The sequence below is a fragment of the Sugiyamaella lignohabitans genome, chromosome C, assembly GCF_001640025.1.
Source record: "Sugiyamaella lignohabitans strain CBS 10342 chromosome C, complete sequence".
Lineage (NCBI taxonomy): Eukaryota > Fungi > Ascomycota > Dipodascomycetes > Dipodascales > Trichomonascaceae > Sugiyamaella > Sugiyamaella lignohabitans.
The window spans coordinates 443,837-466,019 of record NC_031671.1 but is presented as its reverse complement, the minus strand read 5'-3'; the positions used below and the strand labels follow the sequence as shown (position 1 = coordinate 466,019).

Sequence of the window (22,183 nt, the reverse complement as noted above, 5' to 3'; positions counted from 1 at the left end):
TCGACGAAGCCGCCGCCTCTATAGAAGACAAAATGGTAGACTATATCATCCAAATAACGCCAGATATATCCGTGGAGCATTTTCTTAATGTCTATCCTTCATTAGAATACGCGTTGGCTGGTCGAGTAAAAATAGGTAAATTCCAGGCTATTTATGGGAAATTTGACAAACAGCTGATGCGATATCTGTCCTATAGTACATTGGTAATTGATGTGGCACCGGATTCCATAGTGAGGATTTTAAATGTACAGACATTTGCGCCCAGACATTTGGCAAGGTTGTCACAAACAGAAACTCTCAAACCAAACGGTAAGTCTAAGTTCATCTCGTTAAGTGACCCTTTGTACTGTATACAGATTTCTAACTAAAAGCACAGGCCCATACGATTACATATACGACCCATCGGGAGGTGCTGGCATCGATGTGTACGTCTTTGATACTGGCATTGAGACCACTATAGAAGAATTTGGTGGTCGTGCACTGCCTGGAGTTGACTTTACAGGCGAAGGCGTGGGCGATAAGAATGGTCATGGGACGTTTGTTGCGGGCATTGTCGGCTCTGAAACATATGGAGTCGCAAAAAATGTTAATATAATCAGTGTCAAAACAATCGGTGCAAACGGTCGAGGGAAAATGTCATGGGTTCTCTCCGGTATTGAATATGTCATCGAGACCAAAGACGAGCGAAATATAAAAGCAGTTGTGAACATGTCATTAGGAACGCCCAAAAACAACATTCTTAATCGAGCTGTACAGCAATTGGTCGACATGGGCGTACCAGTGGTTGTTGCAGCCGGCAACTCAGACTCTAATGCCTGTCGATTCTCGCCGTCAAGCGCCCAAGGAGCATTTGTAGTTGGTGCACTCGACGACCGGCTTGACACGGCAGCTACCTTCACCAACTGGGGAGAATGTGTAGATGCATTTGCGTCTGGTGTGAATGTCGAAAGCATATCCATCTTCAACAACTCTCCAGTCAAGTATTCTGGCACTTCAGTCTCCTCGCCAATTGCAGCTGGGCTCATTGCCTACTTCATGGGCATGGGAGATTCGGGTGAAGTGGCTACCCAACGAGTAAGTAAACTGATCTCTATTATTCTATCACGACTTGGACCCAACTAACCATTGCAGACTCGTGATCTCCGTATCAAAGGAGCCATGTCTCGAACCAGTCTCATCTTCCGACCCTGGACTGAAAATGCCATTCTATACAATGAAGCTGGCGAACCTATCTGGTGATAATTTTTTATATACTCGACTAATATATTACATGCGCATAATTCACGTTAAGCCCTCGTTGCCTCCGGCGGCTGGGGCTCTGCCCCAGACCCCGTGGCTCCTCTCGCTACGCTCGAGTCGAGCTTCGATTCTCACCCCTACTCTCAAATCTCATCAAAATAAAGAAAATAACAGTAGAAATCGAATTCTTATCAGATACCTGGTGAGGACAACCCCTGCACGGCTATCTAAATGATATGCAGACATCAGCATCGAAATCAACTTCACCACATCTCCACACACCAGAAATGTCAGAATATCATCCCGTTCGTCGGAAACGGAGAACTAACCAGTTTGCAAATGACTGTAAGTAAAGGATAGTAATATCTGTAATATCTTTCCAGTCTCAGTTTTTTGTACAAACGTTACTAACAAATCCAGTGAGATCACTTATGTATGCATTTGGTGATGTGCCCAACCCATATCCCGAGAGTGTAGCTGTTCTAGAAGACATTCTCCAGGAATATATCGTCAATATCTGCCATGAGGCGGCCCGTGTGGCACGGGTGTCCAATCGGCAGAAGATCAAGGTCGACGATTTCAAGTTCGCATTGCGAAACGACCCTGCCAAACTCGGTCGTGTCGAGGAGCTGCTACACATGCAGAAAGAGATTGCTGAGGCCAGAAAAACCTTTGACAACTCTGAAGGAAAGTCCTTGTCCAAAAGCTACAACGAAAAGAACGATAAAGATGCGAAAGACAAAGACGGAAAAGAGCCAAAAGAGGGCAAGGAGAAGAAAACGCGGCGAAAGGAAAAGGAACCCCGCGCCAAGAAAGACAAAAACTGATTATTTATATTTATATATTACGACAAGCATTGACAGAAGCCACGCTGCCTCCGGCGGCTGGGGCTCTGCCCCAGACCCCGTTGCTCCTCTCGCTTCGCTCGAGTCGTTTCCTGTGGGAATGGTCGACGCATTCCCGCGAAGCGGGAACAACGGGGTCTGGGGCAGCGCCCCAGCCGCCGGAGGCACACGGGTAGTAAAAGATGCTTTTATAACGAGAGTATGCTACAAAGTATTTGTGTATATTTAGGTTCTAATGCGTGTGTAGTGATGGTGTGGTTAGAGATCGAGATGGTAGTATTGAGCGGTGAGAGCATCGCGACCGATGAATCGGTTCCAGTAAATGGCGGAATAATGAATAAATAGGGTCCACAGGTTTTTGGGAAGCTCGACATAGGAGCGGAACACGAATTTTAGTGCTGTCCATGCACCCTCGAGCTCAGAGTCCCACGCTTGTTGGAACTCCGACCTCTCGGCCAGCTTTTCGGCTTCGACAGCTTGGCTCTGCAGCTCGTTGCGGAAGTAGGTGACGGCTTCAATCGATTTCGACAATCGGTCAAGTGTATTGATAAGAGCAACAAGCTCAGACCTGCGGAATGTGCTCATGACTGTCGAACACAGTTCGGGGTCATCAGCAGGGTTCTCGGGTAGTTCAAATAACAGCTTCAAAGCAGTTCCGTATCCTGCTGTTTGAAGCTTACCCCACAGACGACATCTGTCACAGCCAACACAGCTCATGAGTGCACTAACATTGCGAACTCTCTTACGGAATTCGCTCTTCAAAGCACGACCCTCTGGAGACGAGAATATGGCTGTCTCATTAAAAAGTAGCAGCTTCTGTTGACTAGAACTGGCACTTGTAGGTGTGTTTGTATCATTTGCTTGTGCTCTAGAGTACGTCACTGGGGAAGACGATTTGATAAGTCTTAATAACTGTCTTCTGGTAGCCTGGTCCGCCGATGCGTCTTGATTGTTAAAGTGAAGATCATCAATATAATTTCGTAGTTTCGACACTGCTCTAGAAACTAAAGCATAATTGAAGTATAGATTTTCGAGTCTCTCCTGATGATTTCCGACTCTGCTCATAAAACAGTCAAGATTAGGTACCCATTCACCAGTTGTCTGATTGAGGTACTCATAACAGAGATGACTAGAAACTGACGATTGCAAACCAGACAGAATTCTATAAAACAATCGTTGTTCTACACATTGTTTCTCGGCATTTAAAGCTTGGCGACCAGATTCTCCACCCACCTCTTGACGTTCATAACGGTTAGAGTCCATGAGAACCGAACTCAATAGGCTTCCTGCTGCAGGTAAAGATGGCTGTAACTGGCCAGCACTAAAACCATCGCCACTACTAACAGCATTACTAGTACCGCTATCCTGATTTGAATCTCCAAAGTATCCAAAACAGTTTTCTTGGTATACAGCACGCCATACCTTATTGGCATGTGGACCACCATATCCAGTAAATCTTTCTGGATTATCTGGTAAGGAAACATAAGTACCAGGGCCTGACAACGACTCGTCTTCTGGATAACAATAGTTTGTATCTTCTAATTCAGAATCCAAATAATCGTCTTTAGATGGAGGAGATGGTGATGGAAGAACATTATAGTACTCATGTCCCACGCTTACACCATTGGCTCGGCACAACTTGCTCGCCACTGCATCGTCATCTGGTGACCATAAACGATCTGTAGTTACTGAATCTTTAGCCAGTTTTCCCAGATATTGTGATCTCCAAAATTCTGGCACCTCACTCTCATCATCTATCACATCTACAGCACATGCTCTATTTCCGCACATTCCCAGCTCATCATCATTAAATGGACACAATTCAGGCGAAAGGTCCACCTTGTAATATTTGAAATAGTCCGTCTTGGTCAGTTCTTTTAACACAGGACGTAGTCGGAAGTTCGTATCTTCTACCTGTTGATACGTTGCGCCTCCTAGAGTGTCTTTCACAGGACTGTCCGATGCAATTGGAAGAAAATCATAAACCGTCTGAGATGCGACACTGGCTTCTAAAGGAGGCGATGGGAACGGTGACGACGATGCTAACACCGTCGCCAACAGGGTCAAATAAAATATCTTTGACATTTGGTGATGTCGACCACTATGAATCGTCCAGTACGACCACTACGAATATTGATCTTAAGTGAATAATATAAGGCGATAGCTGATGTACCCCTGTACCGCTGTATCCTGTACAATAACCTTTCGAGGACACACTATCTAATTCAAAAATAGAATAAAACCAGTTTTAAGTCCAATATATCGAACGCAAAGTCAAGTCACAATAAAGTGGCCTGTTCAACAAATTCGAAATATCTGCGAATATTCAACGTAACAATTGACCAAAAACGGCTAATACCACCCGATCCGAGATGTCGAAGCCAGAAAAATAAAATCCTGGCACCAACAAAAACGAAAAAAAATTAAAATAAAAACGACAAAATATTGGAATTGATGTTTCACAGAACTGAAAAAAACAGGTTGTGATATTTAATTCAATTCCAACGACGAACCCCTTGTGTAGGATTATTTGCCTTTGATTTAATAAATCCGCGTTGAACAACGAGCGACGCTAAAAAACGAGGCAAAGTTAAACTTTACTTAGGGTCATACGACAGCGAAACCTAAGAAGCTTTCTACCTAAACAAACCCTTGATGTGAAACTTGGTCAAGCCTGAGTATAAAGCAGCTGCAAAAATGCCTATAAGGATACACCTGACTAAATATACCAGCTCAATTCAAAATGACCTGACGTGGTATTTTCCCTGCAAGTTATCTGGTTATCTGCAGGCTTATAAATTTCAACGCCAATTTAGCCTTTGCTCTCCCGGCAAGCCGTTAGTATGCAGGCTATTTTTTTTTTTTATTTTAACTTTTTTTTTTTTTTACTTGGGACTTTGATAGCGATAGTGGCAACAAATGCAGCCAGCCCTGTGGCTAAGCTCCGCGGTCCAATCAGGGTTGGGAAGAAAGCCTTGGAATGGGGGCGCGATAACGACCGATCGGTGGCTGAGGTGGGGGCAGGCCACTTCTATCGCCTCAGTCTGTCTCGGCGAAAAGAAGCTGCGAGCTAACTGAGGCAATATAATAACCAGGAGGTGCGAGTGGTTCGAATTCAGCACTGTCAGGCGTGTTACAGTGTGGCAAGTTCCGAGGAATCTGTTCTTTCTACTGCGAACTCTGTGACCATTCTCCAATGATCCTACCCAAGCCACACACTTCAAATGTGGTTTTAGAGATATGAGCTATTCTGAAGGGCTCAAAACAACCCGGATCTGAGCCAGAGTCGCTATTTGTACCTGAAACGACACTCTCGGAAGAAAACCAGGCTGCTTGTCCAAATCCCTGGTCTCCACGGCGGTCGTTCTTCGAATCGAGACATGTCAAAGCACCCACAAACTAGCTCAATTGGATAGAAAACAGCACGAAAACAACATGGCTGATATCCACTCCCCTCTTGCAGATAAATATTTATTATATATTATTACCAGCAGACAATTCTGCAGATTAATGCTCTCTTACAGGCAACTCCAAGACTCTCGGCCGAATAGACTGCCTCCGGCAGCTGGGGCTCTGCCCCAGACCCCGTAGCTCCTGCTTCGCAGGAGACCGCTGGGACCGTGGGGGCAACGACTCGAGCGTAGCGAGAGGAGCAGCGGGGTCTGGGGCGGAGCCCCAGCCGCCGGAGGCAGTCTGATTCCACAGGGTCCGATAAGGGTTAGGAGCGGCCGATAATGCGGGCCGGAACGGGCGTGAAATTTGGTGATCCTGTACAAAAAAAAAAAAAAATAAGAAGCAGGTGAGATCTTGGGTCTCGACATCAGTGTTTAATTTTTGTTTGACAGAGATAATATTCAGCAAAAATGTCGACTGAGAAGGAGATTAAGTCTTCCAAGCGAAGTCTTGAGGAGGCCGAGAAGAACGAGTCTACCAAAAAGTTAAAGGTCAAGAGCGACAAGAAGGACCACAAGGAGGAGAAGAACAAGAAGGAGAAGAAAGAGAAGAAGGATAAGAAGGAGAAGAAGGAGAAGAAGGATAAGAAGGACAAGAAAGAGAAGAAGGAGAAGAAGGAGAAGAAAGACAAGGAAGAGAAGAAAGAGTCTAAATCAGATGACACTGTGTCTTCGGAACAGACCGCAGTGCCAGCTGCCGCTGCTGCTGCTGCTGCACCTTCATCGGCTGAGGTCACTAAGTTCTTGGCTGATAACAGTGTCAAGATTGAAGACGACTCCAACTCGAATATCCAGCCCTGTCTTTCGTTTGACAGCTTGCCTGTAGAGAGCAAGATCATTTCAATTCTGAAGAAGTTCCCTAAGCCCAGTCCTATTCAGGCTGCTTCATGGCCATTTTTGTTAGCTGGTCGCGATGTAGTCGGCGTTGCTGAGACCGGTTCTGGTAAGACATTTGCCTTTTCTGTTCCAGTTGTCAATCACATTATTCAGGAGAAGAAAAAGGGCGTTCGTGCTTTGGTGGTGTCTCCTACTCGTGAACTGGCTATGCAAATCTACGACAGTTTAGTAACTCTGACAAATGTTACTGATATCAGCGCTGTATGTGTTTACGGTGGTGTACCAAAAGAAGAGCAAAGACAGGGTTTGAAGAAAGCCAGCATTGTTATTGCCACTCCTGGTCGTCTTAAGGATCTTATTGAAGAAGGTTCTGCTGACCTTAGTAAAGTCGAGTACTTAGTGTTGGATGAGGCCGACAGAATGCTTGAAAAGGGATTTGAAGAGGACATCAAGTCGATTGTTTCGAATACCAACTCTGATGGCAGACAGACTATCATGTTTACTGCGACATGGCCTCCTGAGGTGCGTAAGTTGGCGTCCACTTTCATGAACAACGCTGTTAAAGTATATATTGGCGAGCGTGACGAGTTGGCTGCCAACAAACGAATCACCCAGTTGGTCGAAGTCATTGACCCCTTCCGTAAAGAGCAAAGATTGCTTCAACTGCTGAAAGAGCACCAGTCTGGTGCTAAGAAAGATGACAAGATCCTTGTGTTTGCATTGTACAAGAAAGAAGCCACCCGTGTTGAGAGACTATTACAGAACAGAGGATTCGCGTTGGCTGCTATTCACGGAGATTTGGGCCAAGCTCAACGTACCAAAGCTCTGGAAGATTTCAAGACTGGTCGTTCTAAGATTCTGCTAGCAACTGATGTTGCTGCTCGTGGTCTGGATATTCCCGCTGTCAAGGTCGTCATTAACCTGACGTTCCCTCTTACTGCCGAGGACTACGTCCACCGTATCGGTAGAACTGGCCGAGCAGGACAAACTGGACTCGCCATCACCCTTTTTACCGAGCAAGAAAAGCACCTGTCTGGAGCATTAATCAACGTCCTCCGTGGAGCCAACCAGCCCGTACCAGACGAGCTGCTCAAGTTCGGCAGTCACACCAAGAAAAAGGAACATTCTGCATACGGCGCATTTTTTAAGGACGTCGACTCGACCAAGAAGGCCACCAAGGTCAAATTCGATTAGACGGTGTATTATATATTATAGAACAGGTTGATTTATAGACAATGCCCTCGTGCCTCCGGCGGTTGGGGCTGCACCCCAGACCCCTTGAGCCTGCTTCGCAGGAGATCAAGAATTTGGACCGGCGCCATTGAAAATTACTCTATGGTAATACAGTTCTGGAGCTTCTATGGGCTGTTCACACTAAGTTTTGTCGCTTTTAAAGTTTTCGGCACAGAGAAGTTGTTACGGCCTGTTGATTCTATATTTATCCTAATTTGCCTTCGTTCCCATCCCAGTTTTGAGCATTAAAGTCAGAGAAAGCCACGAAATAAAGCCAAAGAACTCCTGTATACCAGAAAGAAAATAACGACAGTGTAGGTGTCAGCACTTATTAATTTTTCACTTAACGAGGACGTCTGCATAGTTACCCTGTGTTTAGAATCCCGACATCTTAGAAGCGAGTACAAGATCTCCAGCTTCGGCCGATGACCACCAATTCCATAGTCCGGCTAACGCGATACGTTCGAGGATTAAAAATTATATATCGGAATACTAAGAAAATAAGTTTTTTTGGGGTATAGTTCTAACACCAACTTTAATCACAGGTTCAATGTGGTGGAGAAAATGAAAATAAAATGACCACAGATCACCTGCAAACATTGGTGGTTTTCGAGCTAAACACCGGGTAACAAGTGATAGGCTCCCAGATTACATTTTAATATTAGCATTTCTGTCATATCGTATAACCTATGGCACATGAAATAAATTGTACAGGATTAATATGGAACCTAATAGCACTATAATCGCGCTCACAACTATTTCCGCCCGGTATTATGGGTTGGATTCATGTACGTGACCAGAATGAGCTTTTAAGATATCCAGACGATAGAAAATCAACCTCTACTACAACCTTCAGTTCATGGAATAATCTTTCCAAGATACGCTGGTCCACGTAGAGTCAGTAACGCATTTAACTAGAATTTTTTCCGGGGACTACAACGGAGACACTGAAGGCTAGCGTTTTTAACAGCAGGTGGGGGTCATAGTTGATCGAAAATACCGGGTAACCTTTAATGTCTGGAATCCAGAGGATTCAAAAGTCATACGAGCTTGGTGGAGTTTGTCCAAGAAAAAAATAATGAAAACGGACGAAATTCAACTGGGTTAGCCATGACCATTTGCCGAATGGTAGTTTTCTAAAACAGGGTGATATGTCTCAATGCTCGCAACAAGTAGCTTTCCAGGATGAATATCCGGACTATTATCTATTATTTATATGAAACATAAGGCTGGTAGATAAAAAACCAGGTATTGGAGAGGAATGCCGAATCCAACTTATCTAGCCAGTTTCATTTATTTCATACTGAGTCCATTATCTCCAGTCCATTATTCAATGCCAGTCATATGGATAGTCGTTCTGCACTTCCCTGCATAAAAGGGCGAGGAAAAACAACTACAAACCGGCAAGAGGATGAGTTCGACTGATTAAGAAAGAAAAGCAATTGGTTATTGAGTGGCCATTCAACGCACTGTGGGACCGTAGACGCCCGACTCGAGCGGAGCGAGAGGAGCCAGGGGGTCTGGGGCGCAGCCCCAGCCGCCGGAGGCAGAGGATACACGAAAGAGGACGTATATACATGACATTAATAATAAATAAAATATAGTGATGGGTCAGGATTGGGTTTAATGGTTTATGGATACGTGCTGGATTATATATACATTAGGCGAGACGCTTTTCGTAAGCAGCCCAGCCGGCGTCACGGTATCTCTTGGACTCGGCGACAGGGTCGCGGCCTTTACCAAAGAGACCTCTTCCGACGATGATGACATCGGTACCGGTGGACACGACCTGGTCGACAGTACGGTACTGCTGGCCCAGACCATCACCTTTATCATCTAAACCGACACCGGGAGTCAGAATCAACCAATCCTCGTCACCTTGTTCAGGCATGCGGCTTTGAGCAATGAAACCGAAAACAAACTGGCTGTTTTGTCTGGCAATTTCAACAGTCTTGGCAGTATATTCGCCCGTGGCTAAAGAACCCTTGGTAGACAGTTCGGCCAGCATCAGCAGACCACGCTCCTCAGAGGTGGTCTCCTTGGCAGCTTCTTCAAGACCGTTGACGATTCCGGCTCCTGGAACAGAGTGGGCATTGGTGATATCAGACCATTTGGCAATCTTGTATACGCCTCCGCTGTATTGGGCCTTGACAGTCGAGCCGATATCAGCGAATTTGCGATCTTCGAAGATGAGGAAGTTGTGTTTCTTAGCCAATGCAAGCAGAGGGACAATAGTTCCCTCATATGTGAAATCGTCGATAATATCAATATGCGACTTGACTACTGCGATATAAGGACCGACTTTTTCTAACAGATCAAGGAATTCCTTGGTAGTTCGCACATCCAAAGAAGCACACAGATTGGTTTTCTTTTCAGCCATGAGTTTAAGAAGCTTGCTAGCAACGGCACTTGGGTGCTTGGCAGCTCGGGCCTCGTATGATAAAGTGGTATTCGACATTTCAGTATTTGTATCAATTGACTAGACAGATAATCACAGAAAATTTTCAATTGTTTCCAGGAAGCGAAAGCACCGATATGATATTAATACAGATACTTCAGAGCCAACTCTAAAGATCACTGTCAGACTTACTTCGATGCATACAGATACACCCTTCAGGGCCTGATCCTGAAAAAAATTTGGAACGGCTGGAAGATCTAGTCAGCCGTATGTACGGCATTCTGTGAAGTTGGCAAATGCGGTCGATCTGTGCATTATCGCCATGTACCAGACGATAAACTCAAGGGGTCAATTGCCACTGGAGAGGCGAGAGATCGGTGGTGGCAAGAGGTGAGAGGTGAGTCAGAGTTGATGGACTGATATCCGACTAGACGGGGACCTGTGGACGTTGAAATGCATGCATAATTGTATAGGAACCCGAAATATTGGCAAGATTGTGGGCTGAAGATGCATCTGATAGCCTGCAGGAGAAATAAGGTCCATGAAATAGCGACAAACGGCATTAAAATGGTCTAAAATGGTGCATATACAGCGAGCCTCTACGGCAAATTGCCCGTTAATATAAGCCTGGTAAAGAGACTGGTGAAGGTACATATATATAACGGTGATCCAGAATTCTCGATTAGCAAATTTTGAGAAACTGGTATAACTCGATAGTCATATCGATTATTTAGTACTTGTTAGTACTTGTTAGAACTTGACACTGTGTGATTGATCGTTTCAAGTTTCCAATGAGTATCTCAGCCTGGTTCACGGGAAACACAGCAACTGGCTATATAGCCCTTTCAGATGACAATGATCGTAATAGAATAAATACAAGGAAGAGAAATCTCGCTCTAGCAGCTGCTATTGCAGTTGGCGTGGTCATTATTACAGTTGGTATGTTCCATGATTACAGATGGCACGATGGCATCTACCGACCATTGCCCGGCAGAGGCAGACATGGCGGTATTCACCATGGAGGTAGTCACCATGGAGGAATCTCCAATTTGTGGAGCAAACAATTGCTATTGTCTTTTGACGACAACTCTGATATTGGCAAGCCTGCTCATGGGTCACAAAAAGTCGAAGATGTATTTCAAGTGTATGCACCACCAGAAGATATTGGTGAACTGGTGCTGAACAAAACTTTAATTGACAATTATGTATTCGACAATTCGTATGGCAAGCCATTTGTTGTTTCATATACAGCCCCTGACCAGGAGTTCACTCATGTCCGTCTTACACTAAACGCTACAACTTATGGTCGTCAGTTTGATAGATTGGCTCAGGTATACCTAGGAGGAAGCGAGATCTGGAGAACATCGACTGCTGAACCTGGTCATCGTAACATCAGTTTTAGCTATGTCAAGGATGTGTCAAAATACGCATCTCTATTCAAGACGTCGGATATTGATTTTACCTTTGCGTTGAATAACATTGTTGACGAGGTATACACGGGTCCTATCACCGTTTCTCTCAGTGCTCAATATTTTAATGTCCCCGAAACAAGGTCGACTTCTGTTGCTGAACTTCTCAAGAAAGACGTGACATCACCCGACCAAGTCATTGCCATAGCACCTCCCACCGGTCTTTCATGGTCAGCTCCATCTCAAAAAATCTCGACAAAATTACCTGCTCTTCCTAAAGATGCTGCTCGTGTGGTTGTTGATGTGTTTGCATCTGGCAATGCTGACGAGGAGTTTTGGTACAGTCATCTCTTGGATCCCTACTCCGACTGGTTCCCCAACGGAGCTAATGAGTTTGGAAAACACGGTCCTACCCGTCTTGTCGAGGTTCATATTAACGGAGTTTTGGCCGGTGTAGCCATTCCATTCCCTGTTATTTACACTGGTGGTTACTCGCCTCCTCTATGGTCTAAGATTGTTGGTACCAACACCTACGATGTTCCATCCTACCAAATCGATATCACACCGTTCCTTCCATATCTATGGAGCGAATCCGGTTCTGCCATCTCACTCCGAGTTGTTAATGGCGACAAAAGTGAGTCGGCGAAGACCCTTATCAGCGAAGACTGGATTGTCAGTGCTAATGTGTTAGTTTGGCAAGTACCAGGAGTTCAAGGATCGGGTGTTAGTGACATTCCTAAGAACAAGGATTCCCTAACAAGAATCGTGTCACCTCGATACGACAGCCGAGTGTCGCAAATTATCGCATTTTCCGACTCTATTTCCACCAGTGCTCGTCTCGAATATATTGGAACTGACGGTGAGAAAGAAGACCTGACTGTTGGCTGGCAACAAAAACTTGCTCTGAGTAATGTTCAAAGCGTTTCAAACGGCGGAGATAAGCACGAGATCGTGTTCTCGTCATCCACCGCCAACAAACTGGTTGTTGATGACGATTTCGAGGCTGTTAATGCTCAATTCAAAGAAAGCCACGGACTCGTACTGAACTTGAAATACGACTCTTTTGAAGACTCGTTCAAGATCTCGTATGTTCGAGGAGTCTCCACCAACGACGCCCTCGGCCTGACTAGCGCTGGCCAGAACGGCACCTCTGCCTTTGCATTCACCGGACCTCGCCAAGTCAGCGGCCACGGCGACCTCGAAACTAACTACACCCGCCAATCCTACATCACCGATGAGAAATACCACCGCCACGTGCGAGCAGCCAACGGCTCGGTCCTCTTCGACCACGTCGACTGCTCTAAACCGGGTCTCTACAGCGTTGACTCCGTCTCACCCATCGAATCGCTCATCCAGCTCGACGGGCTCGACCTCAGCTTCTTTGCCTCCAACGAGTAAAACTGTCTTAAATCTGATTTTTTCTGTTTTTTTCTATTTACTGGGGGAGACTGCCTCCGGCGGCTGGGGCTGCGCCCCAGACCCCCCGGCTCCTCTCGCTACGCTCGAGTCGGGGCGTCCACGGTCCCTGCCGCTCCGCGAAGCAGAGCACAACGGGGTCTGGGGCAGCGCCCCAGCCGCCGGAGGCACTTTCCGGACCCGTGAACCCAGTCACACCACTTGTGAAATGTCGTGGGTTAGGTGGTCTTCGCGATGGTTTCTGTATGTACTGTTATATATAAATATGCAATGTCGCACCTGGCATGGCCTGCTGCGCCCTTCCCGGTTTTTAGTTTCCTCACATTCACTCGTTAGATTCGCCATGAAGGACGACCTGCTTTCACGAGAGGACGTCGAGGTCCTTATAGCAGAGGGTAATCTGGTCGTGATATATCACGACAGAGCCCTCAAGTTGAACAATTGGATCACAAAACATCCGGGAGGTGATAAGGCCGTGCTCCATATGGTCGGTCGGGACGCTTCAGACGAGATCGATGTTTATCATTCGGATAAAACTTTGAAAAGTCTGCCTGCTTTCCAGATAGGAAGAGTGCAACTTCCATGGCGAAACTTTCTGCCACCAATTCAGGGTGGTACGTTTAGAACCCGGGCCGAGCTGGATTCGGATGAAGGTGTCTCGCTTTCCGACCCGGATCAGCGAATTCCTCGATGGGAAAAAACAGACATGAAAAAGTCCACTCGTTGGACCAAACAAGAACAGCGAACTCATGAAATCATAGAAAATTTCGATAGAAAACTTGTAGAAAGTGATCGGGAGAAATACCCGCCAGTGGATCTCGACACTCAGACTAATATCATTAGCAAATTCCGTGATTTACATAAAGAACTACGGGAAGAGGGCTTTTTCCAGTGTAACTACTGGGGATATGTACGAGAAGCGTCGAGAATATCGACACTTTTCATCCTGGCAAGAGTGTTTTTCACTTGGAGATACCAGTCATATGGCACGATATGGCTGACCCTGTCGGCGATATGTCTTGGTTTAGCATGGCATCAGCTCACTTTTATTGCCCATGATGCTGGCCATCTGGGAATCACTCATGATTATCAGATCGATAATATTGTTGGTGTCATTATTGCTGATTATATTGGCGGACTTTCTATTGGCTGGTGGAAACGCAATCACAATGTCCATCATTTTGTGACCAATGATCCAGTCCATGATCCTGATATTCAGCATTTGCCTTTTTTTGCTGTGTCGAGCAAATTCTTTGGAAACATCAAATCTACATACTATGACCGGGTTCTTGACTACGATATCTTTGCCAAGACCCTGTTAAAAGTACAGAATTACATGTACTATCCGATTCTGTGTTTCGGACGATTCAATCTGTACCGACTTTCCTGGGAGTATCTCATTCTAGGATTGGGTCCTAGAAAGGGTAAAGGAGCTTGGCTGCGATATTTTGAGCTGGTGGGAATGGCCTTTTTCTTCTACTGGTTCTTTTACCGTGTAGTGACCTGTTCACTGCACTCGGCATCCGAACGATGGCTTTATGTGATGGTATCTCATATTGTGACGATGCCATTGCATGTACAAATCACTCTGTCGCATTTTGGCATGTCAACATCCGACCTTGGAATCGACGAATCGTTTGCACAGCGACAGATCCGGACTACCATGGACGTCGACTGTCCTCCCTGGCTCGATTATATCCATGGCGGTCTACAATTCCAGGCCATCCACCACCTGTTCCCACGCATGCCCCGTCACAACCTGCGAGCAGCCCAACCCAAAGTCATAAAGTTCTGTGATGACCTCGGCCTCCACTACACCATCTACGGCTTCACGAAAGGCAACAAAGTGGTCATCAGCAAACTCGCCGATGTCGCCAAACAGGCCCGCATCCTCGCCGACTGCAACGCCTTCTGCCAAAAAGAAATGCTCTCCGAGCTCGGCATCCACAAAACATAATCCACTTCTTCTCTCTATCCCCTCACGAGCCTGCCTCCGGCGGCTGGGGCTCCGCCCCAAACCCCGCGGCTCTTCTCGCTCCACTCGTGTCGGCCCCCAAATTTGGGGGTCGGGGTGTGCCTCCGGCGGCTGGGGCTCCGCCCCAGACCCTGGCTGCTCCTCTCGCTTCGCTCGAGTCGGTCAGCGACGGTCCCCCTGTGTACTCCTAACACCCCCAAGCCCGACTCGAGCGCAGCGAGAGGAGCAACCAGGGTCTGGGGCGGAGCCCCAGCCGCCGGAGGCAGGGTCTGACCCCCTGAGTTTTGGGGGCAGCCCCCCACTGAAACCCTTACATCGATCTCTTATCGGACAGCTGCACAGTTGGTACCGTAAGGGTTTAGTGACAGAGTGGGCGAGCGATTAGCCATCTTGGTTAGAGTCGTACAAAACGTGCTGCGAGATAGAGGTGATATTGAGAAGTTGAAGTCACTGATCAGTTGGTTGTTTGACAGGTTATTTTTAGTTTGTATTGGATTGGTTTGGATTCTCGGGTGCTGCTGATAACGTGGTATTATTTTAAAGATAGACAGACACACAGACCGAGCGACTGGTTCCGGTAAATTTTGGCATTTTGCATTGTCTGTCGTTAGGGACTGACAGCACAGATCTGACACAGAACCATAAATGACGGACCATCAGAGTATAGAAAACGAGGAGCAGTCGGCATTTTTGGCGCGGTCGTCGCTGGATGACGGTCTGGACCTCGATCATGAACTCGACCATGAGTTCGAACTTGATCCGAGTTCTACCGGGTCGCCCTATGATGAAGAGAGTTCCATAGAGACTGGCGACAATGGCATTGCTAAAGTGGGAAGCAGAAATAATGCCAGCTCTTTGGACACCACAGGATCCAGTGGGGCCAGTATCACCAAGGGCAGAAAACCAAAAGTGAATTTTGATCTCGATGAGACTTATGTACAGTACGATGAAGCTTACAAGGGTATTAAAGGTAGATCCAAGACCACCACCAACTCTAAAGGAAATATATCACGGCATTTCGACTACTCATCATCCGTAAACCCCATTCCCCCATCTCCTACTTCCCATAGACGAGGTAACAATCGTCTCAGTAGTAGGAAGAGCTCGAAACTCACCACCAAGTTGATTATCATGCTTGTTTTGCCAGCTCTGGTGCTCTTTATCCTGTTTTTTGCAGTGTCGAGCTCCGCGTCCAACCCTCCGCGGAATGCTTCTCCTGTAGTAGCACCAACTGGCCTGACTTATCCTTCGGGATTCAATATGAAGCAGAATTGGGGCTCTGCTTCGCCATATTTCGATACCGGTGTCAGTTATACTGGTATTGATTCTACCAAGGCTTTTGAAAGGTCTGCTAGATGCTCGTTGCGTCAATCGCATGTTCTACATCGTCATGCTGAGAGATATCCTACTGACGGTATGACAGCTCGTCTCAGTGCGACTGCTGAAAAACTCATGAAAATGCCGCCTCCTCCAAGTAAACAGTTTGAGTGGATTTCCAAATGGAATTATACTCTTGGGGCCGATTTACTGACTGCTAGGGGTGTAGGTACCGAGTTCAAGTCGGGTTCGGATTACTGGGGATCTCATGGAGTCGCTCTGTATAATGCCACTAGCAATGGTAACAATGAACTGTTTTATTCACCCAAGTTGAATGTCTATGAAAACGGCACTTCACGACCAGTTCCTGTTCTTCGTGCTACAACCCAGTCTCGAATTGAGACTTCGGCCAGAGCATGGGCTGCCGGATTCTTTGGCGTGTATGGAGGGCAAATTTATAACGTTGTGGAGAATAGCCACGACGGATCCAAAAATAACAATGGTGACGGTACAGGATGGAACTCGCCTGTGAAGCCCGACTCGCCTGTGAACTACGTTTCAGACGCTGGCATCTATAAATTAGTTCTCCAGGCAGAAAACCACGGCAATAATAATACGCTGGCTTCGTATTATGCTTGTCCCAACGACAATTCGGATAATATTGGTAAAGAAAAGAAGTATGCCTGGATTGATAACTATTTAGCACCAGCTGCTGTGAGACTAAATAAAGTGTTTCCTGACTATGGAAACATGACAGCTGGTGAGGTGTATGATTTACAGAACTTCTGTGCCTTTGAAACTGCTGCTTATGGCAGTTCACGTTTCTGTGAGCTTTTCACTGAGAGCGAATGGCGAGGGTTCGAGTACGCTGGCGACCTCAGTTTCTACTACGACAGTTCGTTCGGGTCACCTGTGGGTGCTTCTATGGGAGCCGGGTATCTCGTGGAGCTGCTAGCTCGACTACAAAACAAATCGGTAATTGCCGAACTCAATAAAGGAGTGAATCTGACTCTTGACAACGACCCTGCCACCTTCCCTCTGGGGCAGCCGTTTTACCTCGACATGACTCATGACAGTATCATCATCTCGGTTTTGACTGCTATTGGTTTCGACTTCATCAACAAAGAACTTCCTACCGACAAACTATTAGCACCCCGTCAGTTTGTGGCTTCGCGATTAGTTCCATTTGGAGCACGACTCATTTTTGACATTCTCGAATGCGACGACTCGACCTCGTCAGACAGTCCACCTGATTTGAACTACTACGTCCGAGTGTCACTCAACTCACGCGTTCTACCACTCGGCAGTCTCCACGACTGTCCCCAATCCGAAGACGGGTTCTGTCCCCTCGACAAGTTCGCGTCCTCACTGCAACGCCAGATTTCCTCCATAGACTTCGTCAAGGCCTGTTACGGGAAGTAACACCCCCTCTAACTCTATTTAACTCACAATATACACGGTTTAGTACCCCGGGAGAGAGCATGCCTCCGGCGGCTGGGCTCTGCCCAGACCCGTTGTGCTCGCGAGCTTCCGCCACGGTCCCAGCAGCTCAGGGAGCCCCTCGTAAACGACTCGAGCGCAGCGAGAGGAGCTACGGGGTCTGGGGCAGAGCCCCAGCCGCCGGAGGCACGCCCTCGCCGCCAAATTCAATAGATCTCGGTTAAATTAATAGGCTAGTCTCTGTTCATTTCGTTGAGGATTCGGAGGATGTTGAGGAAGAGGTTGATGATGTCGAGGTAGAGAGCAATGGCAGCTGCCACCTCGTCTTCGGGATGGTAGCGTCGCATGATGAGCTGGGTGTCGACAACGATGTATCCAGCAAACACCAGTGCTCCGACAACGCTGTATGCGAGCTCGACTCCGCTCGAGTATGGCATAAAGATGGAGATGAGTCCGAACCCGATCAATCCCCACAAAGCAGCTCCGAGGTACGATTGCCAGCCGCTGAAATCGTATTTAGTTTGAAGTGCAAACAATGACAACCCGCCAAAAATGACCAATGTCAATACTACTGCTTGAATGACAATCTTAGTGTCGTACAAAGAGGAGATGATGCCAACACAGTAACTCTCTAACAAAGTGAATCCCCCTAAAAAGAGCATGTTCGTGGGATATGATCTCTGTTTGACATAGGCTCCAATCATAAGACCCATGGCTCCGAAAATAGCAACGTAAAAGGTCCAGATATGGGTCAGAACCCAGTGAGATACACTGGAGTTCTGCGAAATGACGGCACCAACTGCCGCTGTTACAACCAGTTGGCCGAACAGAATTGTATAAACTTTTCTCAGGAACGCATGACGGATAGGAAGAGTACATTCGGCCACTGAAGTCGAGTATTTAAAGTCGTCTGGGATGTTGTCGTCCTCCTGACGTCTGGGTGGCGCTTCTCCCGGCACGAGCAACGGCTCTGAGCTTTGCGCCCCGTTTCCGGGTGCTGTGTATTGTGGAGGTGGGGCTGATGGCGTCGACATTCTTTGAAACAATCTCTTTACAAGCGCAACAATCAAGTTTTAACACCGAATTACCACTCCAGAAGGTTTCTTGCTAAGTTGTACTCTCAACACACCCCAGACGATGCTGCCGATTTATACGACGGTCACGTTCACAATGCGGCTGAGGTGGCGCACGCCCCTGCCGCTAACGTGCATACCAATTTAACCCTGCGTGGTCTATCATGCCGATCTTCATTCTACCAGCTTCCAAAGGGATGGGGTGTGCCTCCGGCGGCTGGGGCTCCGCCCCAGACCCTGGTTGCTCCTGCTTCGCAGGAGTTGACGTGGCCGTCCCGACGGAACGACTCGAGCGAAGCGAGAGGAGCAACCAGGGTCTGGGGCGGAGCCCCAGCCGCCGGACGCAGGTGCCCTCCAGGTCTGTTGAAATATTTCAGGAGTTACCCTTTTTATAGCTGTTCCAGCCACTTAGTTTAGAATAAGTAGGTTTTTTGATGTTATTTCTTATGTCCCGGCGTTGCGGTGTTTGCGACTGGCTATTATTTTTCCTGGCATGTTGTAGGATGTCTCGTGACGCCTTTTTTCTATTTGTAGGCCACAAAACAAGAATCGATAACGTTTCCTGTAATAACAAAACTTCTTTTTTCTATGGATGGTTCTCCTCTCTGCCATTCACCTGTCCTTTCTTTGACTATGGGCTTCTCCTTTTACAAGCCGGCCTTCTGAGTTGCGAGCATATTACTGTTACCCTACTTACCCTATCTCGGCATAATTGCAATGGTTATCTTCATTTAGTATAGTTTATTCAAAACAAACAGCGACTGACTAACTTGATTCCTTTTATCTCTACTGGAGTAGCCATTGGCATGTACTTTTGCCCTGCTTGTTTTATAGGTTGAAAATTTAAAAACGGCTATAGTACGGAAAGTACATAAATAAACTAACGATCTTCGATGATTAATCAAATTATAGATTAAAATGAGTCATTTAAGTCGAGAAGGTCTGTGCAAATGGGGTTTGCTAAGGGCAAACTATTAGTTACTGGTGTTGGGATGAATTTGCTATCAATATCGCGGCCCTATCCAGGTAATTCATTAAGAGCACGAGCGTTCGTGGATTTAATATTAGCGTTTGGGTCTAGGCTCCAATGGTATTTTCCTCCAAGCATTTAGACAATGCTCTTCAAATACACGTCAGTCTTTTAAAAAGTTGCATTGGTAGTATACACTTAGTATAGCTTGGATAAACACATCCAAAACGGAAGTAGTAGAAACCAGATGGTAACAGGTGACGGCTAAGGTGCCAACATTCGCGGAATCGTGGTTTCTAGGCACCGGGGAACACGAGAGAAGACCCCAGTTCACGCCTTAATATTAGCAGTTCATACTGAAACAGAAGTCGCATTTTTAGTATGGCACTTAATAGAGCTTTGATAAGCACATCCAAAAGGGAATTAGTAAAAATCAGAAATAATAGCTCTGCGGCAAACATCCGCGGAATCGTGGTTTCTAAACCCAGGGAATCGGTGACCACCGAGTTCCTGCTGGCAGGAAGGACGTGACGTCCCCCATTTCACGCCTTAATATTGGCATTTCCAGGACAGTATGGATCCAGGACGAATATCCAGACTACTATTCCCAGCTGATCGTGCAGAGAATCTGGCATGGATGTAGATGACTCGACATGGACTTACCCGACTAATATCCGATCGTGCAGAGGATCTGGCATGGATGTAGTTGACTCGACGTGGGCTTGCCCGACTAAGATCTGATCGTGCAGTGGATCTGGCATGGATGTAGATGACTCGATATGGGCTTACCCGACTAATATCTCCAGATGGTCGAATTCGATCGGGTATTTCCTTTGGTATCAGACTCTCGATATTTCTTAACAAATCGCTGAATTCCTCTGAGCAAAGAAATTTTTAATAAATAAAATTTAAGTAAAAGATAACATTTTTCCCAAATCGTAAAATTGAGGAGTTACCCGGAACATATCTCGGTAGCTGAAAGCTGGGTAATACTGAAAACAAGAGTCGCATTGATAGTATGGCACTTTATATAGCTTTGATAAACACATCCAAAAAGAAATTAGTAGAAATCAGAGAGTAGCAGCTTTGTGGCAAACATTCGCGGAATTGTGGTTTCTAAACCCGGGGAACAGGTGACCACATTTCCTGCTGGCAGGAGAAAAGTGACGTCCTCCTGTTCACGTCTTATTGGCATTTCTACCGACAACTTGGATCCAGGACAAATATTCAGACTACTATCTCCAACTGATCGTGTCTACTATTATTCCAGTTTGGATGCAGTATTGTGGTATGGTTGTTGATTGTTGTTGAGAATGGATGTAGGAGAATGACGATGGTCTCTGAAATAAAACGGTGCATTCAACTCCGGGTAACACTCCTATATATATATTTTCTCGCATTGGCATGTCAAAAAAAAAGTTCATAGTGGAATCATGACTTTAAGCCCGATTGACCGAAATCATAAAGCATATACTGATGACCTGAACAAACCTTTAGCAACAAAACTCGCTAGTATAACATCTGAAGAACTTAATATGTGCCCGATCATTTTTCTTGCTGGCTGCTAATCTACTCTATGATCGGGATAACCCCTAAATTTTACGATTGGGAAATTGTTTTTATTTAATTTTCCTTTCCTCAGGGGAGTTCATTGATTTGATAAAATTTTGAGAAGTTGTCAGGGATATTTCTAGCAAAGATTTAGATGGAAAGTGAGAAATGCTAAAAAGGAACAAAGTGTAAAGAACAGTTACCCGGCAGACCTAAACTGGCGACAATATGATTTCTTTAATCTTTGACTATAAGAACAGATAACATTTTTTCTGATCTCATGTATTTTCATGCGTTGAATGCTATCAACAGAATATTATTTAGAGCAGGCTACACTCACCTGAACATGCCCAGGAACGCCATTCGCCTGGCATACAAGTTCAACGAGATAGTTTTGAGACATTAGTCTAGAGAATTGATTTACACATTCACATGATAAACTTTTACATGCATCTGCACTAAGTTTACTCCATAAGCTGGACACTGGAAAATATGGGCCTGGACAAATTTCCAGCTACCAGTGTCGGGTCCAGTTTCTAGACTTCAGCCCCTTTTTAAGTGCCCAAAAAAATCTGTATTGTACCGTACAGACGCTGATATAAGGACTCTGTCTCAGACTCGCTTCCTTGTTTCGCTACTCTTTCGTCGTTTCGTCACGGCCCCGGCAGTCTCCTGCGAAGCAGGAGCAACGGGGTCTGGGGCAGAGCCCCAGCCGCCGGAGGCACATACCCCATCTCAAAAACAAAGAGCATTGTTGTTCTATTGTATAATGAGTTTGCAGATTAGCACTATCGAATGACACGAGCCAAGGGCAGCATGCTCAGACTGGTACGACTAAAGCTCGACCGACTTGCGGGTGGACAGGAAATTATGCTATATACAAAAACACAAATAGGGGCCAGCGAGACAGAAACATGATGGTCTATTGTGATTATTGAGTCCCACTCGAACCTGCGAATAAATATCCGGTATTAAGAGGAACACGGCGGGGGGAGCAGCGAATAAGCAGCCAGTGAAATCTCTCACAG

The 22,183-nt window shown here is 46.2% G+C and overlaps 8 protein-coding genes across 8 annotated transcripts; 5 read left to right on the top strand and 3 right to left on the bottom strand.

Annotated features, from left to right (window-relative positions):
- Nucleotides 1-708: 708 nt before the first annotated feature.
- On the top strand, nt 709-1,122 carry RRT12 (Rrt12p; the record flags this gene model as incomplete). Its single annotated transcript, XM_018880889.1, has 1 exon — nt 709-1,122. One exon carries the CDS (start codon nt 709-711, stop codon nt 1,120-1,122), a length of 414 nt encoding a protein of 137 aa, XP_018733535.1.
- A 1,220-nt stretch (nt 1,123-2,342) lies between these two features.
- Nucleotides 2,343-4,169, bottom strand: ERO1 (Ero1p; the record flags this gene model as incomplete). Its single annotated transcript, XM_018880888.1, has 1 exon — nt 2,343-4,169. One exon carries the CDS (start codon nt 4,167-4,169, stop codon nt 2,343-2,345), a length of 1,827 nt encoding a protein of 608 aa, XP_018733534.1.
- A 1,778-nt stretch (nt 4,170-5,947) lies between these two features.
- On the top strand, nt 5,948-7,567 carry DBP3 (RNA-dependent ATPase DBP3; the record flags this gene model as incomplete). The annotated part of the gene is made up of 1 exon (XM_018880887.1): nt 5,948-7,567. The coding sequence occupies one exon, from the start codon at nt 5,948-5,950 to the stop codon at nt 7,565-7,567; it is 1,620 nt and encodes a 539-aa protein (XP_018733533.1).
- A 1,699-nt stretch (nt 7,568-9,266) lies between these two features.
- On the bottom strand, nt 9,267-10,064 carry URA3 (orotidine-5'-phosphate decarboxylase; the record flags this gene model as incomplete). Its single annotated transcript, XM_018880886.1, has 1 exon — nt 9,267-10,064. One exon carries the CDS (start codon nt 10,062-10,064, stop codon nt 9,267-9,269), a length of 798 nt encoding a protein of 265 aa, XP_018733532.1.
- A 731-nt stretch (nt 10,065-10,795) lies between these two features.
- On the top strand, nt 10,796-12,811 carry AWJ20_3850 (Peptide-N4-(N-acetyl-beta-glucosaminyl)asparagineamidase A; the record flags this gene model as incomplete). Its single annotated transcript, XM_018880885.1, has 1 exon — nt 10,796-12,811. The coding sequence occupies one exon, from the start codon at nt 10,796-10,798 to the stop codon at nt 12,809-12,811; it is 2,016 nt and encodes a 671-aa protein (XP_018733531.1).
- A 361-nt stretch (nt 12,812-13,172) lies between these two features.
- AWJ20_3849 (uncharacterized protein) lies at nt 13,173-14,786 on the top strand (the record flags this gene model as incomplete). Its single annotated transcript, XM_018880883.1, has 1 exon — nt 13,173-14,786. One exon carries the CDS (start codon nt 13,173-13,175, stop codon nt 14,784-14,786), a length of 1,614 nt encoding a protein of 537 aa, XP_018733530.1.
- Nucleotides 14,787-15,449: 663 nt separating this feature from the next.
- PHO11 (acid phosphatase PHO11) lies at nt 15,450-17,543 on the top strand (the record flags this gene model as incomplete). Its single annotated transcript, XM_018880882.1, has 1 exon — nt 15,450-17,543. One exon carries the CDS (start codon nt 15,450-15,452, stop codon nt 17,541-17,543), a length of 2,094 nt encoding a protein of 697 aa, XP_018733529.1.
- Nucleotides 17,544-17,794: 251 nt separating this feature from the next.
- Nucleotides 17,795-18,595, bottom strand: BXI1 (Bxi1p; the record flags this gene model as incomplete). The annotated part of the gene is made up of 1 exon (XM_018880881.1): nt 17,795-18,595. One exon carries the CDS (start codon nt 18,593-18,595, stop codon nt 17,795-17,797), a length of 801 nt encoding a protein of 266 aa, XP_018733528.1.
- Between the last annotated feature and the right edge of the window lie 3,588 nt (nt 18,596-22,183).